Here is an 18,011-nt window from a genome sequence, read left to right as displayed (position 1 = left end):
GGGAAAAAGAAGAGTTAGAAAAGTTGCGAATGTGAAGATTCTGTTGACGAGAGCTCTATAACTCAATAAAAATATTAGAAAAATGAGATTTAAACCTAAGTCTAGAGAGACTTGGGAGACCAATTTCCTACTCGATCAATTAATGATATTGATGTGCAAAGTGAGTTAAAGGGAGGATTTGAGTTCTCCTGAGTTTACACTAAATCCGTCGGTGAGTTAAATATGTCAATACATAGAATTTACCTTGGCTGGTAAAATTAAGATAATGATAAAAAAAATGAATGATTATAATGGGATTTTGCCCTATTCCTAACTTATTCTTTGATGGGGTTAAATTTCTACGGATGTAGCCTAAATATATAGGTTAAATTATATATATATATATATATATATATATATCTTCTTTTTTTCTAATTTTATGAGATTCAATTTGTTGAATGTGAGATGGTACATATTTATTTTTAATGGTAAATATTTGGTTTGTTTTTTTCTTTTTCATATAAATTTCTGTTTATTTTTATTTGTTATTGTCATTGTTATATGATTTTTTACATGATTTATGTCTCTCTTCTTTTTCATTCTTATGTTTTTATATTGTTCGAGTTTTGAAATATAATTACGGTGTTTATATGAAATATAATTATAACATTTATTAAGTTACATAATATGTACATCATGTCATGATATATGTTTTGTGTACTTTCTCATACAATAATGTTTTGAATAAAACTTGGTATATTATGAAGATCCAATAACATACTAGGTAATAAAATCAATTGTTAACGAATGTAATATATTTGTTCTACATACTGTATATGGGGTGGGAGGTTTGAACTCAAGACCTTTTGTCTTTAAGAAGATACAGATGTCAGAGCTTAACTCATATTGCATGTACAAGCAATTCTTTTTAACTATGCTTGGATTGATAGTTATTATGATTTTCGAAACACAATTACTCTTTGGAAAACTAGGCGTGTTCAAATAACCCGAACAACTCGAACTATCCAACCCAAATTGTAAGGATTGGATTGGGTCGGGTTGAATATTTTAAGTGTTTTCTCTTATTAACTTAAAATACTCAAATTTGTCTACATATTTATTACAAATTTCATAATAATATGCATGAATTTTAATATTTATAAGTTATATATATTATATATTGCAAATTTACATGTCATAATGAATGGGTTAAATGGGTTGGAAAGACCTCCACCAAATAAAAACACTATGTACTAGGAAAAAAAATAACAAGATGAAATTCGATATAATCATACAAAACAATTTCTCTCTTTCAAATCTTATAGTGAGTTTGGATTGATTTCTAAAGTGTTTAATTTTTAAAATAATTCATTTTAAGATAAATTGAGGTATTTGACATTAATTTAAAATAATTTTAAGAAAAATGAGATTATAAAATAAATCATTATAGAGAAAACATATTAATCAAATTTTAGAATAAATGTTTTTTTTATGTTTAACCAGGAATTCCTTCCAAATATATATTTTTCTTCTTTTTTTATTCTTTTTAGTATCTATTTTTCACTCCGTCATTCTTTTTGTTTTTTTAATATTTTGAATATTTTTTAATGTGTGTTCATATACATACAAATATAGAGATTTACAAATGTTTCTCTCTCAACCAAATCTACTTCACCTTAACTTTTGTGAAAGATATCATGAGAACGTCAATGAAGAACATGATCGTTCGATTCGTGAAACGAAGATGAATGAAGATCGTGATCGAATTGCACATCTTCTTGTCTAGTTGATATTATATTGTCTGGAAAAAATTATTTATCTTATTTATATTTTATTGTTGGAAATCAATTGTTTTTCTTTGTGGTTATGTATTTACATTTCAAGATATTTGTGTTTTTAAAATTGAATTTTTGAAAAAAAATTAATACAAAAAAATGAAATTAATGTTTAGTTTCAAGTAACTAAAATATTAATAAATTCAAGATAACGTGCGATTAATTTTAAAAATATATTTCTGAAAAAAAAAAAGATTCAAAATATGTATATTTCTTTATGAAATTAATTCATAATGTTTACTAGTCTTTTATGGCAATTTGATCTAAGCATAAACATTGTTAGTATAAGATAAATCAAACAAAATATAAACATTTACAAAGTAGTCAAATCGAACATGTAAGTGTTTAGATGTTAAACTCATTTTATAAAATATATATATATATATATATATATATATATATATATATATATATATATATATATATATATATATATATATATATATATATATATATTTTTTAAAATAAATATTTTTTTCAATAGTCAATCCAAACAGACCCTTAATTTCTTAATAATAAAGAAAATTTACAGAGTTAGCACATCCAAACTTAAAATATCTAACTAAAAGACAATCTGAAACCATAAAGGCATACTCTTTTGTAGTGCTTATTTCATTATTTTCTTCAAGCCCATGCATGTGGAGCAAGGAGTGACTTATTGCAATCTTGGTTTATTATAATTGAGTTATAATAGTTTGTATTTAAAGCGTAAATTATTTTAGCTAAAGTTATAATTATACATATTTTGAGGTGTAAACTATTTTAATTTAAAAACGATAAACACTATAGCAAAGAATAAAAAATGAGAATTTTTCATGAATAATAAAAAAAATACAAACTATTTACACTTCAAAGCAAAAAAAAAATAACTAAAGAACAAAAACTCATTACATTTGGTTTTACGAAAAAAAATTATAGAAGTAAAACAGTAAAAACCAGAGCAAAATGAGTATTTTGCAATAATGTTTATTATAACTGATTTGTAACTTTTAAATAGTATTTACCACGTCAAAGAATTATTATTATAATCTTAGATAATTCTTACTCGAAGCACAGTATTAGAGTCGATTACTGTCTATTGACTATTGATATTGATAAAATCTAAAATTTTATTGTATTTTGTAAATATTTGAACCGTTTTATCAGTTAAAATAAATTTCTTATTTAGTTTAGAAATAATAAAATTTTTTGAATTTTGGTCATATTAAAAAATGGAGGGAGTAACCGTTGGAGTACATACAATGTAAGTTGGAGTAAAGATATGGATATTTCCGTTATTTGCCCTATCTATAAATACCTATTTTAACTTAAAATATTAGGTTTCCTTAAACAGCCTCATCAACGTATATTTACAAATTCGGGAAAACAAACAAACCAAAATGCATCCAAAAAAAGTAAAAGAAGAACACTTCAAATTCACTTATGAAGATGGTTCCCGATTTCTCGAAAAGGTAATCGCTGAATTTTCTCAATCGTTTTGATTTGCGTATGAAGTTTTTGTTGTTGTTGTTGTTGTTCTTGTTGTAATTCATCAATGGAGATCTCTCTCCGTCTGCTTCGAACATCCCTTGCATGGAGAACTAGATTATGATTCTTCTTCTCCTTCACTCGGCAAATCAACACATGCTTCTCCATTTCATCTGGTGGTGAAACTGAACCTTGTCCCTTCTTCTTCACTTTGCTTTCATGCGCCATTGCCTTCTCTTTCCATTCTTCAACCTACCACCACAATCGTGATTTTGAATTCAATCGTCAATTAGATGCTAAGGTAACTGAAATTGAACTTTTGAATATTAGGTTTAAGATTGATTATGGTAATGTAGTTTTATAGAAGAAATTTTATGTTCTTACGGAGGATTGAAGAGATTGGATTTGTGATTCGGATTCTAGGGCTTGATCTTTCCAAAACTCACGAGAAACCTGTAATTCTTCCATTTCTTCCCTTACTTGATTCAACATCTCTTGCATTTGTGACCATTGATCTTTTTCAGCTTTAACTTGCTCTGTGATTCTTCGAATAATCGCCTTGCAATGCCCTGAGCATTGATTTTGTTCTTGTAATGTTGAGTCCTGAACGATTAAAGAACGCAATGATTAAAGATTAGAGATTTTAATTCAATTCAAATTAGGTTAATTTAGATCACTCGAGAAGAGAAATTTTACCAGATTCGCTAGAGTGGCGGTGCGGACGGAGCTGGTGGCTGGAGTGGAAAGCATAGACCTACATTCCTCCCTCATTCTCTCTAACAAAGTTCCCTTAGACAGATCCTCCATTTTTCTCTTCAAAACATCCACCTGAACATTCTTCAAAGTTTTAAACAATAGTTGATTAGATTGATACCATTAACAATTAGGATCACAAAACAGATAATTAGATTAAACCATTCTCCTCACATTGAATTTGCCATTTGATATGAAGCTTTCTTGATCTCTACAAGTCTTCTTCGTTTCTATAACTTTCAGTTCATCAGTATCCTCTCCAATTTTCTCAAGCTTTTTCTGTAGCAATGACGCTTGTTTGTCAAAATTACTACTCTTCTTAAGTTCTATTTGTTTATCTCTCGATCCTCTTCGCAACCTCTCGAGTTTCTGAGCCAAATGGTTGATCTCATCCTCCAATACCATCTTCGTGTCCTTGCCTTCATATATCTTGTTTCTCCCCTGCAACAGACTAGTTTTCAGAATATGATTCTGTCTCACAAAATCCCAATACCCAAGTACAAAAACATTACTTCCTATGTTAGAGTTCAAATTAATCGTTTTCCCTTTGAGAATTTTTGAGTTCCATTAAAAACAGAGAACTGAAATTGAGGGAAAAAAAAGATAAATACTCACAGAAACAAGAGCTTGAACAGCCGATTTCAGAGTCCTTTCCATTCGACTCTTCATCTTCTCCAATTTCTTGTTAGTAATCTCTCTTTCCATCCTCAACAGATTACACTCCGCCCTCAACATTTCCGCCTGAAACCGCCACTTCTCTTCCGCGGCCGCAGCACCTACCCCATAACCTCCCCTCTCTCTCTCACCATCCATCAAAACAACCGGAAAACCCTCCTTCAAAAACTCCCGTTCCTGACCAAACAACGCCTCGAGCTTCCCTCTCCCATCTGAAGTGGGTTTTGTTGGTAAACTCTTGGACGGCCGCCGCCGCATCCTTGGCCTCCTTGGAAAGTGGAGAATCCTCGGAGTCGGCGGCGCCGGTTGTGGGTACTGCCATTTAGGCCTTCTAGTAGCCATCACTGTCGCCAATGATGACATTGGAATCAAATGAAAATGAAAAAGAAATGGACCTAAAAACCAAAAAAAAACCCTCTTTGGATTTTGAAAACGAAAAACCAGAGAGAGAAATAAGAAGAACAAAACTAGAAAAAAGACAGAGAGAAAGCTGGAGAAAAATCGAATTGGGAGAGAAGCTAAGCTTAGGCGTGCAACCTCGTGAAATGTAAGAGTCCAGAGATTTCAAATGAAAGCTGTTGTGAATTGTAATGTGTGTTTCTTTCTCTTTCTTTTTTTTTTTTCTTCTTCTTTTTTTTGTGCATGAGCTTAATTTATTTCCTTGGAGAATGAGTTAAGATTTAAAGAATGAGACCTTGATTTCTCCATTAATGGAGGATAGAGATGAAGAAAGAAGGATTCGGATTTTGGGTAAAATGTTTGCAAAAACCAAATACCAATAACTAATAAATAATAAAGTCAGCACAAACCACAACACACACACCTTTGCTTCAATTTAAACTTAAACAAACAATAATGTGTGTGTTTTATTTAAATTATTTTAATGCACAACGGTCAAATCCTTACTAATTAATTAATTGTTTTATTGAACTTCCCCTGCTTTATTTTTAGTTCTTCAAGTCCCAACATGCCACTTTTAAATGTTGTTATGTTTCAAGTCCTATAATTTACTCGAGAAACCACTCTTTTTCTTAATGCTTACTTTTTTCTTTATTATTTACTATTTAAACATAACCCAAGTATATTTCAAAACTTAACCATCTATCTTATTTTGTGTGCATTTGTTTATATAAATGATTATTAATCAACTAGTTTATGCTTTTAATATTGTGCTAATTTGAACACGATTTTAAATACATATTTTTGATTGAGTGAAAAGTTTGAATCTCTTCATTCATTCTCATAGATTGAAATGGTATCACAATCATACTAAAGTTTGAAAATAACTTCGGTTTGTGTCTATCCTATCAAAACTTATGAATGAAATAAATTATCCAAAAATATACATTCACGTCAAAAATTTTAATTATTAAAAAAATAGTTCTAAGAATGGAATAAATAAACAATGGTATAAAGTAGGGTAAGTAAATAAGTATTTGAATGTTTGAACTAATAAACTAGGGATTTTTTTTTTATAAAAAAATAAAATAGGATTTTGAAAAGAAAAGGAAATATTAAAAATATTTAAAATGTTAGGGAAAGGGAAACAATAGTGAGAACAGTCACAGTTAACAAGGTATTTGTGTCAGCCAAAATTCATATAATTATATATGATTGGTGGTGGATATTTACACAATAAAAATATTGGTACGTGCCGTTTAAGGGAATTGTTTGTTGGAGCTTTTGGACTTTCTCTTCTAAGAAAATAGATTCCTTAATTTTTTTTTAAAAAAAATTATTCAAATTCCCTTTTTTATGGGGTTTAAACTTCAACTGACAAAATGAACAAATCTCACAAATATATTTACATTATTCTTCTTGACAGAGTGTGACACAATATTAGATTTGATTTGCATGAAAAAGAAAAATTAGAATTAGACACTTCTAACTATTTCATTTCATTATATACTTAAATCATGCTTTGTCCCTATTCTATTTAAAAACTTCATTTTTTTTCTTGTGTCAAAACTCCTAACAATAAGTATCAAGGTTTATTTTTTAAAAATATTTTCAAATATAATTAAAAAAAATTGAAACTATTTTAAAAAATAATAGAAGCTATCAAATTTGCTGTAGTCTATTTAAGTATATTTTTTTTCTATAGCTAAAAATAGTTCCAATTTTTTGCTATTTATAACAATTATTTTTTCTTTAATAAATGAAGTATAAAATATCGAAAATTATTGTAAATAACAAAATTATTAAAAGTATTTCACATTTTATTGATGATAGACACTAACAAATATTTATATTTCGTAAACATTAGGTGTCTATTAATAACATTAATAAACAAGGAGTCTCTATCATTATCACTTGTTGTTTAGTAGTGTTTATCATTATCATTGATAGACATTGATATTTTTTAAATATGTTGGTTCATTTTGAGTGTCTAATCAATATCACTAATAGACATTGATAAATTGAGAGAAGTTTATCATTAATAGGCATTGATAAATTATTGATAAGTTGAGAGAAGTTTATCACTAATAGGCATTGATAGATTATTGATAAATTGAGAGAAGCTTATCACTAATAGGCATTGATAAATTGAGAGAAGTTTATCACTAATATATATGAAATTTTGCTATATTTTAATCTATTTTGTTATATTTGAAAATCCCTGTGTTTTTTTCTTTGTTGCTGCTTTTTGAAATTGCTTAAAGATTAAGGATTATTGAGGTTAATAATCAACGTGTAGACTATACTATACATAATATCAATACGATTTTGAACTTTGGTTTTTTAATCTTTTATAAAATTGTAAGTGGCTCTAATTTAATATTTACTTGGACTTGCAATTTGGTCACGCAATTTCATGTATTTTTACCGTTGTAAAATGTACCATGCATTATTATTATTATTAGGATTGTTTCAAAAGGAACAACTATACTACATATTATCTTAATTTAATTTACATCTAAAACTCAACTCCCTTTGCAAGGACATTTCTCGACTTGCCCCAAGACCAAGTAATTGTTATTTGAGAAATGGGCTAAATCTTTGTTTATATATTTCTTAAACTTATACATGTTGTTTTTTAATTAAATCAAAAGATTCGGGGCACAAGACCTATATCTTATTACATTATGATATTGGTTTGATATTGTTATTTTGAACCATAAATAATAGAATATATATATATATGTGTGTGTAGTTTTTATTAGTCAAGTTCAAATGCAATTTAAAACAAAATAAGAAAAGTTAAACTTGGGCTATATTTGAACCAAAAAAAAAAAAAAACTAATTTCTGTCAGTACTTTTTAAAATTACGTATTCAATTATTCTTTGGAGTGAAATTTCTTTGAATGATTTGAATTCCATTCAAAACACCCAACGCCAGTAGTTAAAATGTTATCTTTATTTTTTTATACTTCAATTTATTTATTTGTTGTCATGTAATTACATTCGCTAATCACTACCCTAAATTAAAATGTCTATTTTGATTTACATCTATTTTCAATTAAAGTCTTATATAATAAAATTGACTACTTCTAGAAAAATACATGTATTTTTTTAAAAAAAATACATGCATTTAGTTTGAGTTTGATGAATAAGATTTTAAAATAGTTAGTGTAATTTATTTATTTTTTAAAATAATGATATGATATTTAGAATTAAAGACAATTCTACATAGAACATACAATAATTTAATTTTTAAAAACTAAAATCATTAAAAGAGAAAAGAAGAAGAAAAGAAACAGAACTCTTTAAACTATATTTAAAAATTGTAAGGACTAAAAGGAAAAAAAAAATAGCTTTTATAAATAAAATACACATAATCCTAAAAATTCGAAGGTAAAAAATTTATCCAATAAAATTGAAAAAAATTGAAAAGAGAGTTGAATGAAAAAGGGTGTGAAAAGTAGTAAATAGTGGAGTGGCAGTGTAGACAGTGTAGACTGAGTAGAGAGCGCTTCAAACCAACAAACTCACACGAATGATGTGACCGCTCTTCAACTTCATCTCCAATTGTCCACGTCACCCTCCCCCCTCTCTAACTCACACCATCACTTTCCTCGCATTATCTTAGTGTCCTGTCTATTGTAGTTCCATCCCTAAATTAGTATAAACCATATGAATAATTTGGTGTGACGAATCTCTCGTTTGAAGATCATTTATTTTCTCCGTTTTTATGATTGAATGATCACTTATTTCTCCGTTTTTATGATTGAATGAAGTGATTTTTTAACTTATCATGTCTCTAGTTATTTATAACATTAACAATATCGCAAATATTTTTTTTAGATTTGATTTAAACTAGATTTAAGATTTATGGTAAACATATAAACTAAAATTGGACTCATTAAAGTAACATTTTAACAATGAATATACAAATCATTAGGTTAGATTTAAGACATATATGAATTTATGCCTTGAAACTCTAAATTTATATATATATATAATTATTGTATAATTATTGTGTGATCAACTTATATTTTTATCAATTAAATTTAAAATTTTGATAGGTGAATCAATTTAAACCTATCAATTAGGTTTTCTTTTGTAAATCATCTTTACATTAATTATAATCATTCATTTTATTAATACACTTAAAAAGAAGTCTACGCATAGGAAATTGATGTGTGTATGATTTTAAAAGGTAATATTAAGATATGAAATAAATTGATTCACTTATGACAATTTTAAAATTTAATTATTATTGATTATAATATTTTGAATTTAAATCGATATAACTCCTCATTGCTTTAATTGATATGCATATTTAAACAGTAGGGAATAAATGTATTTTCCCTTTAGATTGAATTTCTACCATCTCATCTCCCTTCACGAGTAATTTCACTATTACTTTAATTTTGTCTTATCCACATACATACATACATACATATATATATATATATATATTTCAAAATTTCAATGCTCAACCACTCGTAGTTTTGTATTTGACTTGTTTTGTCCCAATCTTAATAATGTTATAATAGTACCTGCAATGCAAGAAGTCAGCTCCCCCTTACAAAAGTTAAAACAGTAACAATAAAAAATAAATAAGTTGATTTGTTTGGCTTTATTATCTTTTTGTTTCTTTAGAGAGAAATAAAATAAAAAAGCTATTGAAAAGATTTAAAAAATATAGTAGAATTTCAAATTCTATTCGTGATAAACACTACAACTTCTATTCATGTTATCACTATTATTGATAGATTTAAAATTTTGTCACATCTTTATTAGAAAATGTCCTCTAAATAAACGATAAATAAGTTAGTCAAGGAGGTTCAAATCGTCCCCTCACTTTCATTATAAAATTGTAAAAGTACTATCTTTATGTTGGTGAATCCAATTATTCATATTAATTTTTAAGAGATTATTTTAAATAACAAAACTTCTTAAAATATTTACAAATATAACAAAATATCAAATTTTATGTATGTTATCTTGGTCTATCGTGAATTATCATGGATAGATTGTAAAATTTTGTTACATTTTGTAAATATTTTTATTCATTTTTATTATATTTGAAAATTGTATTTTAGAACAAAAATAAAAGAGAATTGTTGTAAATGAAAAAAACTATTGGAAATATTTACGAAATATAGCAAAATTTCAAATTCTATCAATAATAAATACCGATATTTCTATCTATGTATGTTAATATCACTAATAGATTGATAGATCTAAAATTTTGCTATACTTTTATTTGAAAAGACGCCAAAAATAAGTCATAGTAAGTTAGTCGGGAGGTTTAAATAGTCCACTTGGTTTCATTAAAAAGTTGTGAAAGTACTATCTTTATGTTAGCGTGTATGTATTAACTGTTTAATCCAATTTTTCATATTAATTTTTTTAGAGATTATTTTAAATAACAAAACTTCTTAAGATTTTTATAAATATAGTAAAATATCTCAATATATCTGTGTCAATCATGATGATATGTTATCTTGGTCTATTGTGAATTATCATAGATTTTTGTTCATTTTCGTTATATTTGAAAATGGTTCTTAATTTTTTTGGTATGGTGAAGTCATTTCTAAGTAAAATAATTTTATTAAGAAATGTTTAGATTCTTCCAAATAAAATGAAGCGAAAACAAAACTAAATCACCAACAAATGGTTTAGGTTAAGGGAATGGGATATTGCCCCTCTTCTTAGACACGGCCTAGGACTTGCTATGGTCGACCAATCCAAGCGGAACATATCGTGAGGTGGGAAGTTTGGCTCGGGTAGCCCATTTATTAAAAGATAATGCAAATTTCCTAAAATGTAAAGCGAGTAGTTGTAATTGGTAACATTTTTAAAGTTAATAGTCTAACGTAGAGTAACATTTTGAAAAGAATAACTAATATTATCTTATTAGTAGTAGACTCATATAATTGATATTGTTCATCCTCGATATGTTTTCGAAGCCCTATCTAAATTTAGCTACGTTTGTATTTCTTTTATATCGTATTATATTTGCTAATACTTTCCATTTGGGTGCTGTATTTTTAACTACAATTGATTTTTTTTTTTTTTTTTTTGAAATAAAATAGGATATTAAAAAGTTAGAATAATAAATAGAGGGGGAACAGTGAGGAAAGGAGTGCATGAAATGTGATTGGTTAGTGGAGCATCAGGCCCAAGTTAAGTGGCTCGGAAATCAAGGCCCAAAATAAGGGGATTTGAGGCCCAATTGAATTTGGATATCACAATTTCAAAATTTGAAAATATTTGGATAAATTGGTAATTGTGAAAGCACAACCAAGTCCCTGCCACCAATCAGAACATATAAACAGTCTTTATACTACAAAGTACATTACCCTTTTTCTTAATCATAATATTTAATTTTAAATAACATAAAGATTTAAAATATCATTTCATATTTCTTTAATAATAATAATAATAATAATAATAATAATAATTAAATAAAAAAAAAAAGCACAAAAGAACTAACCCTTTGGACTATATTTAATTTAAGACTTACCGTTCATGAATTAGGGTTGAATATTTGAAGTTAAGATTAATGCATACTCATTTGATTCAACATTTTTAGCATAACTAAACGAAAAATTAATTGATTTCAATATATAGTATGAAACTATAAAACTAAATACTTTCCGTTACAAAAAAGGGTCATTATATATATAACAACCATGTCCAAAATATTAGCAAATATAGGACAATAAAAGAATTCACAGATATAACAAAATTTAGATATAATTACCAAAACCTATCAATGATAATCTATATTGTTAGTAAAAGTCTATGAGTGATAAAATCTATCGATAATAGATTTTGCTATTTTGCAATTTTTTTAAAATATTGTCAAAATAGTAATTTAAACCCTAAATTTGGGGTTGTATCGATTTAAACCTCAAACTAATAGTTATATCAAATTAGTCCGTGAACTTTGATAAGTGTATCAATCTAAACTCTCCAATTAAGAGAGTGGAAGAAGAACAAGGAAAACCCGAAGAAAAAGCAAAGAAAAAAAAAAGTAAACCCTCATTTATTTTTATTTGGATACATTTATGAGAATTAAAGATTTAAATTGTTATATTTATGAAAGTTTAAGGTTTAAATCGATACAATTTTCAAGGTCTAATTTGATATAACTATTAATTTAAGGTTTAAGTTGAGACGACCCAAAGTTTGGAGTTTGAAATGATATAATTATTAGTTTTGGATTTAAATTGATATGAAAAGTTAAAGTTCAGGGTTGAAGCTGATTTTTACCCAAAACTTTACTATTATCCTAAAACTCTTAGGCGTGTTTGGCCCTTAGGCTTAGAGGAATGGAGTGAGCACGTGTCATGGATTAAGCAAAAGGGAGATTATGGTCATTTCACTCCCTACCACACAGTGTACCACTTCCTGCCACATACTGTTCCATTCTCTTGATCGATGCATCTCAGGACAATTGAAAATTTTAGGAAGAATCTCAAGGTTGATCTCAATCGAGATTGACCCTGACAAAAACAAAATTTTTAGTGGTCCCGAAATGCACTCAACCAAGAGAATGAAACAGTGTGTGACACGGAGTAAAATAACCCTAATCCTCTTTTGCTTGATCCATGCCCCAAACGTGGAGCGGCAAGTCTGCACCCCAAACACATACTATAATAGTCTCTCAAAGACATTATTATAATATCTAGACTATTATGAATCATTTTTCGTCCCATATGCCCCGATATCAAGTGTAATTATTCTTTCATACATTTAGATTGTGTTTTGTGAATGTGATGTAAAGGAAAAGTTTGTAAAGGCATAGAGATAAAGCAAGAAGACGTGGCAAGAAAATAGTGGTTAGAAAAGATGTGTTGAGATAAGGAAATGGATGATGTCTTCAATGGAAAGAATCAACATGAACCTTCAATCACTTCACTTCCTCCCACACTCCCAAACATAAACTACATCCTATTTCTCCTTCACCCAATTCCTCAACTTATCAACAATCTCTCTAACCCCAATTTCTCAAATTTCCTAAATATGGCTTCCATGGCTATGACAGCTTCCTTCCTCCCCACCACCGCCACCAAACAACCCTCCGCCACCCCCCGTAGAGCCCTTATTGTTGCCAAAGCATCCACCTCTAACGAAACCTCCAATGTCAACTTGGAGGTCAAGAATGTGAAGGTAGAGAGCAGGCAAGGGCGGCGGGAGTTGGTGGCGGCTGCTGTCACAGTAGCTGCGGCAACCTTGGCGAAGGCGGCGATGGCGGATGAGCCGGCACGTGGGTCTCCTGAAGCCAAGCAGAAGTATGCTCCAATCTGTGTCACAATGCCTACTGCCCGTATTTGCCGCAAGTGATTTTGAAGAGATGTATTTTTTTTCTCTGTTGTCTTTCTTCTTCTTGTCTATTAAAACCCTTCCATTTGGTTTCAGACTTTGGAGTTTGATTGTAAAATCTGTAAAACAAAGCTATGAATTGCCATGAATCTCTCTTCATGTCCTTTTTTCTTGTTTTTGCCTTTCTCAGTCTCAAAGTTCATTCAAGTATTCTTTTTTTCTTCTTCACATTTTATCAATGTTGATGATCATAACACTATACAAACACCACATTTGATAATAACTCATTCAAAGTAGTTGCAAGTTTGAATTTTCACATGATCATTACGAATATATTATACTCATGATCGTTTCATATATAAATTGTAGATTAAAAAAAATAGTTTAATCAAACAAGTGAATCAACACGTACGAATCTTTATCATCGTCTCAATTCAGAAATTTCTCTCTACATGAAATGAATTCTTTTGTGGTCTTTTGATTTCGTGTACATCATCGAGAAGTGTTTCAAAATCAAAGCGACGATTGGACGAAATAAGGAACTTTATCTCTCTCTGTCTCTACAAGAATATGAAGTTAGAACTCATCATCATTCAGGGAGGTTGGCAAGAAGTCCCAGAAAGAGTTCTCTCTGTCTACTTCTACAAATAGAAGGCCAGTAAATTCCCATCAGCTCTACTTTTGCATACAGCTTCTTCAAAAACACAAGCAAAGCTCTAAAAATACAGTTGGAAAGAAGATGTTCACATTGTTCACACACTTGAGACCTTGATCCTGATCCAATGGTTTTCACTTGAAATAGATATCAAATGATAATAATATTAATAATTATAGGCCATTGATCATATAGCTCTTAAACCATAAATGAATAGAAGATACCCAACATAAATATATTTGTATACTCCAATTTTTTGCTTTCTTCAAATATCAGTTGAATCATTTCATCTTTTGGAAGGTTCATCTACCTTAACTAGTAAGTTTCAATGATCCTTCTCTGAACAACTTCAAGCTTAGGCTGTTGAATCTTTCCCGTGAATATTGCCTCGACGCTTTTCTCCAATCCGTTCCTGCCTTCATCATGGCTGCAAACTCTTCATAGCTTATGCGTCCATCCTACAAAAGCAGAATAGAAGGGTTGGAAGAACTGGTCTATAAGTTTCCACATTTATTTCAAATCGACCTCTACGGCCAAGCAGGAACTAGAACTATGAAGCATATCTAAGCAGACCACAATGCCCAACCTTATCTGTGTCAACATCGTGCATAATGGCACTGACGACATCCTCGCTATTTGTTTCTTCATCGTCTAGCAACACAGCTCGAAGCTCTTCAATTTCAATGAAACCACTCTGATTTTGATCAAAGAATGCAAAAGCTTTATGAAGGTGCTCGTCATTTGCCATCCTTTTGAGGTGGATTGAAACTGCAACAAACTCTCCGTAGTTTAGAGCTCCATCATCCTGAACACCAGCCTGTTAAAAGCAAAATTTGAGTCGGTAATTGTGTCTAAAAGTTTGATTACTACTACACAAGACAGACGCCACAAATCCAAGTATCTAATTGTTTGTGGTTCTTTTTTTGTTTTCTTTTTCGAGAACGTTGGCTTCAATATCTACATTTATCGGAAAAAAAAAAAAAAACTAAACAAGTCCAAGAAAGAAGGAAAGGAAGATTGCAAATTTTGCCTCAAGGGTACGAAAGTACAATGTAATGGTACGTACTGCTTCTATCAGTATCTGAAGATCTGCTTCTGGAATTTGTTGTCCAAGTTTTTGCAATCCACTTCTCAGCTCCTCGAGATTTATCTTCCCTCTCTTCTCAACGTCCATCATATCAAATGCCTCCTTTATGCCAGCTACTTCCTCAACCGACAAATGCTCGGCGATCACCTAAGGAAAATAATCAAATGAAATGTCATCTATAACTCAGACAATCTATTCTATAAAACACCCCAAATGACTTTTGTGATTACCCTCAAGGCCCGTTTCTTGAGCTTGTTCATCACAGAAAATTGCTTGAGTCTTGCTTTTACCGTCTCGCCTAATGGAACATTTGGAGCCTTCTTAGCATTCTGTAACCACGGATGGTCTGCACAAAGTGATGTCTCAGGTATTGTGTGAAAGTTCTAAACAAGACCCAGAAGTCGGAATGATGCATGTGAAATCAGTGGACAGTAGACAATGATACCTAGAACTTCTTGAGCAGTAAGGCGTCGCTTGGGATCAGGATTAAGCATTTTTCTTACAAGATCTTTTGCATTTTCGGAGACTCTTGGCCATGGGTCTCTCCTAAAATCAATAACCGAGCGAATAATCGCCTGTGCTACACCCTGTTCAGTTTCTACATGAAAATTGAAACGCAACTTATGAGGAGGAAATCTGAAAAAGGAACTACAGAAGTTACACTTAATGTCCTACTTGTGCGAAAGATTCAATCCAGAAGCAAAGAGAACTTATTTTTCAATCAGATGGTGTATAAGGATTCACTGTTCTTACCAGATATGACCATTACAATTTTTTTTAATTAAAAAAAAAGGGGTTTAAAGACATGAACTGCCTGTAGGGAACAAAAATTCAAACCTGCCCAAAATGGTGGAATGCCACAGAGTAAAATATAGAGGATAACCCCGGCGCTCCAAACGTCAACTTCTGGACCATAATTCCTTTTCAGAACCTCTGGGGCCATGTAATAAGGACTGCCTACTATTTCATTGAATACATCACCTAATCCAATTGAAACATTAATGCATTGTAGGTTTTTTTTAGGACATGAACATAATGATAACATTATTCTCACACAATTGAATACAAGCCGCAATACCTGGTTTAAAAGTGATAGACAGTCCAAAATCAATTGCCTTCAATGGGGATGATTCCTTTTTGTTTGCAAAAAGAAAATTCTCTGGTTTGAGATCACGATGCATCACTCCATGTTTATGACAAGCCTATGACATTAAATGCATGTAAATAAACAACATTACTCCTTGAGAACAAAAATGTTAAAATCATACGGCAAAAACAATCAATATAAAAATGCAAATAGATTAAGACATGTTCTAACTTCTACTAAACTAAACTTACAAAAAAGATAAAACACTGCCATGTTTAAAAGTTAACCAACAATTTCTTTTCACCTGAACAACTTCAACAATTGTCCGCATAACAACAGCCGCTGCACGCTCTGTGTAATGCCCCCTAGCAACAATTCGGTCAAACAACTCTCCACCCTCGCACAGTTCCATCACAATGTGAACTGCCTGATCATCCTCATAAGTATCCTTCAGCATAACAACATTCGGATGATTGGGCAAATGCTTCATGATTTGAACCTCTCTTCGCACATCCTCAATATCGACAGAAGTCCTAAGTTTCTTCTTTGATATAGATTTACAAGCAAACTTTTCACCTGTATTTGTATCTGTGCATAAATATGTTACACCAAATTCGCCTCTACCAAGCTCCCGACCAAGATCATAATGAGCCGAAATGTTATGACCAGTTGGATCACTCAGCACCTGAAGCTTATTACCATGACCATTCACATTTTTCTCGACATCTTTAGCAGAAAACGGATTGGTCTTCTTGTTTTTACCTTTAGGCTTAGCTGAAGGCGTGCTAGGAGTAGCACAACAATTACCCATGAGCAATATCGAAAAACGTCAAAATGCTCCAACCTTTTGAGAGATTTCAAAACCCATCAAGCAAATATGACGAGGGTCAGAAACATAGATGCAAAATAGAAACTAAGATCTAAAGCTTTTTTCATAAACAACACCAACCCAGATGAGAATCTGACATATATAATAAAAAAGACGATTTCTTCTAAACAAAAATCCAAAAATTGCATAAAATATCACAAATTTTCAGAGAATAAAACAGCCACCCTACTCAAAGGTATTCTAAAATAAACTAAAAAAAAAAAAAGAGAGAGATGCCCATTCAATGTTCATAACAATGCACATGACCCAGAATTCTTTTTCCCTCATCGAGAGATTAAAATACCATAAAAACAAAAACCCACCTCGGATTTTGAGTTGAAATTGAGGAATCACAGCAACATTGCGAAGAACAGCTGGAAAAGTTGGACGAGAGGAGAATTGGGAGGCTTAGAATAAAAAATCTTGAAGGAGAAAGATGAATCTCAAGAATGCAGAAGGGGATCTGATTGATGGAGTTCCAGAAACTGTTTCTTTCTCCTCCACAAATGAAAATTTTCTTCCTCCCCTCCTGGATTCAACCAAGACGGAAGACAAACGAGACCCTCCTCCCTCACCCTCTCCCTCTTTTTCAATCCACGAGGTCCATTTTTTCTTTTCCCAATTTAATTTTAAGAAATTATTACAATAATCATTGCATTTTAAGAAAATCGTATCTGTCGGATTTACAAGTCAAATAAACGACTCATTATCCAATACCATTCACAAAAAAAGTCAATTTAAAAATCTTATTTTAGAGTGTAATCTACGGTATAATTTGAGAATGTCCTTGTATTTTTATGGTTAGCTTTTATGTTGCCATTGGCTACTAATTAAATTATAACGATAGGACTATTACACTACAACCACTTAATTTGTTTAATTTA

The 18,011-nt window shown here is 30.3% G+C and overlaps 3 protein-coding genes across 5 annotated transcripts; 1 reads left to right on the top strand and 2 right to left on the bottom strand.

Annotated features, from left to right (window-relative positions):
* Positions 1 to 3,143: 3,143 nt before the first annotated feature.
* On the bottom strand, positions 3,144 to 5,076 carry LOC103491502 (uncharacterized). The gene is made up of 5 exons (XM_008451479.3): positions 4,650 to 5,076; positions 4,209 to 4,475; positions 3,978 to 4,118; positions 3,666 to 3,884; positions 3,144 to 3,533 (listed from the first exon to the last, which is right to left on the bottom strand). The coding sequence occupies exons 1-5, from the start codon at positions 5,049 to 5,051 to the stop codon at positions 3,231 to 3,233; spliced, it is 1,332 nt and encodes a 443-aa protein (XP_008449701.2). The 5' UTR covers positions 5,052 to 5,076; the 3' UTR covers positions 3,144 to 3,230.
* A 7,791-nt stretch (positions 5,077 to 12,867) lies between these two features.
* Positions 12,868 to 13,594, top strand: LOC103491503 (photosystem II 5 kDa protein, chloroplastic). Its single transcript, XM_008451481.3, has one exon. It carries the CDS (start codon positions 12,975 to 12,977, stop codon positions 13,449 to 13,451), a length of 477 nt encoding a protein of 158 aa, XP_008449703.1. The 5' UTR covers positions 12,868 to 12,974; the 3' UTR covers positions 13,452 to 13,594.
* A 233-nt stretch (positions 13,595 to 13,827) lies between these two features.
* LOC103491504 (calcium-dependent protein kinase 8-like) lies at positions 13,828 to 17,738 on the bottom strand. 3 transcript variants are annotated; one of them, XM_017045293.2, is made up of 10 exons: positions 17,451 to 17,738; positions 16,564 to 17,103; positions 16,251 to 16,374; positions 16,010 to 16,153; positions 15,618 to 15,770; positions 15,403 to 15,518; positions 15,152 to 15,319; positions 14,672 to 14,902; positions 14,396 to 14,543; positions 13,828 to 14,222 (listed from the first exon to the last, which is right to left on the bottom strand). In XM_017045293.2, exons 2-9 carry the CDS (start codon positions 17,068 to 17,070, stop codon positions 14,397 to 14,399), a joined length of 1,590 nt encoding a protein of 529 aa, XP_016900782.1. In that variant the 5' UTR covers positions 17,071 to 17,103; positions 17,451 to 17,738; the 3' UTR covers positions 13,828 to 14,222; position 14,396. The 3 variants fall into 3 exon arrangements, with proteins under 3 accessions (XP_016900782.1, XP_050941052.1, XP_016900783.1); XM_051085095.1 differs by having other exon boundaries at positions 13,828 to 14,204; XM_017045294.2 differs by having other exon boundaries at positions 13,828 to 14,071.
* Positions 17,739 to 18,011: the final 273 nt, after the last annotated feature.

Source organism: Cucumis melo, chromosome 5 (genome assembly GCF_025177605.1).
Source record: "Cucumis melo cultivar AY chromosome 5, USDA_Cmelo_AY_1.0, whole genome shotgun sequence".
Taxonomy (NCBI): domain Eukaryota; kingdom Viridiplantae; phylum Streptophyta; class Magnoliopsida; order Cucurbitales; family Cucurbitaceae; genus Cucumis; species Cucumis melo.
Note: the sequence above shows the minus strand (reverse complement) of the source record. Positions and strands in the feature narration are given on the sequence as shown.

Coding starts and splice junctions, on each gene's coding strand:
- LOC103491502 (XM_008451479.3), bottom strand. CDS start 5,051: ATGGCTACTAGAAGGCCTAAATGGCAGTACCCACAACCGGCGCCGCCG. Junction 4,119..4,208: donor TATCAAATGGCAAATTCAAT/GTGAGGAGAATG, acceptor AAAACTTTGAAG/AATGTTCAGGTGGATGTTTT. Junction 3,534..3,665: donor TCCAATCTCTTCAATCCTCC/GTAAGAACATAA, acceptor TTGTGGTGGTAG/GTTGAAGAATGGAAAGAGAA.
- LOC103491503 (XM_008451481.3), top strand. CDS start 12,975: ATGGATGATGTCTTCAATGGAAAGAATCAACATGAACCTTCAATCACT.
- LOC103491504 (XM_017045293.2), bottom strand. CDS start 17,070: ATGGGTAATTGTTGTGCTACTCCTAGCACGCCTTCAGCTAAGCCTAAA. Junction 16,375..16,563: donor CAATTGTTGAAGTTGTTCAG/GTGAAAAGAAAT, acceptor TTAATGTCATAG/GCTTGTCATAAACATGGAGT. Junction 14,903..15,151: donor TTCAGATACTGATAGAAGCA/GTACGTACCATT, acceptor TGCTTTTAACAG/GCTGGTGTTCAGGATGATGG.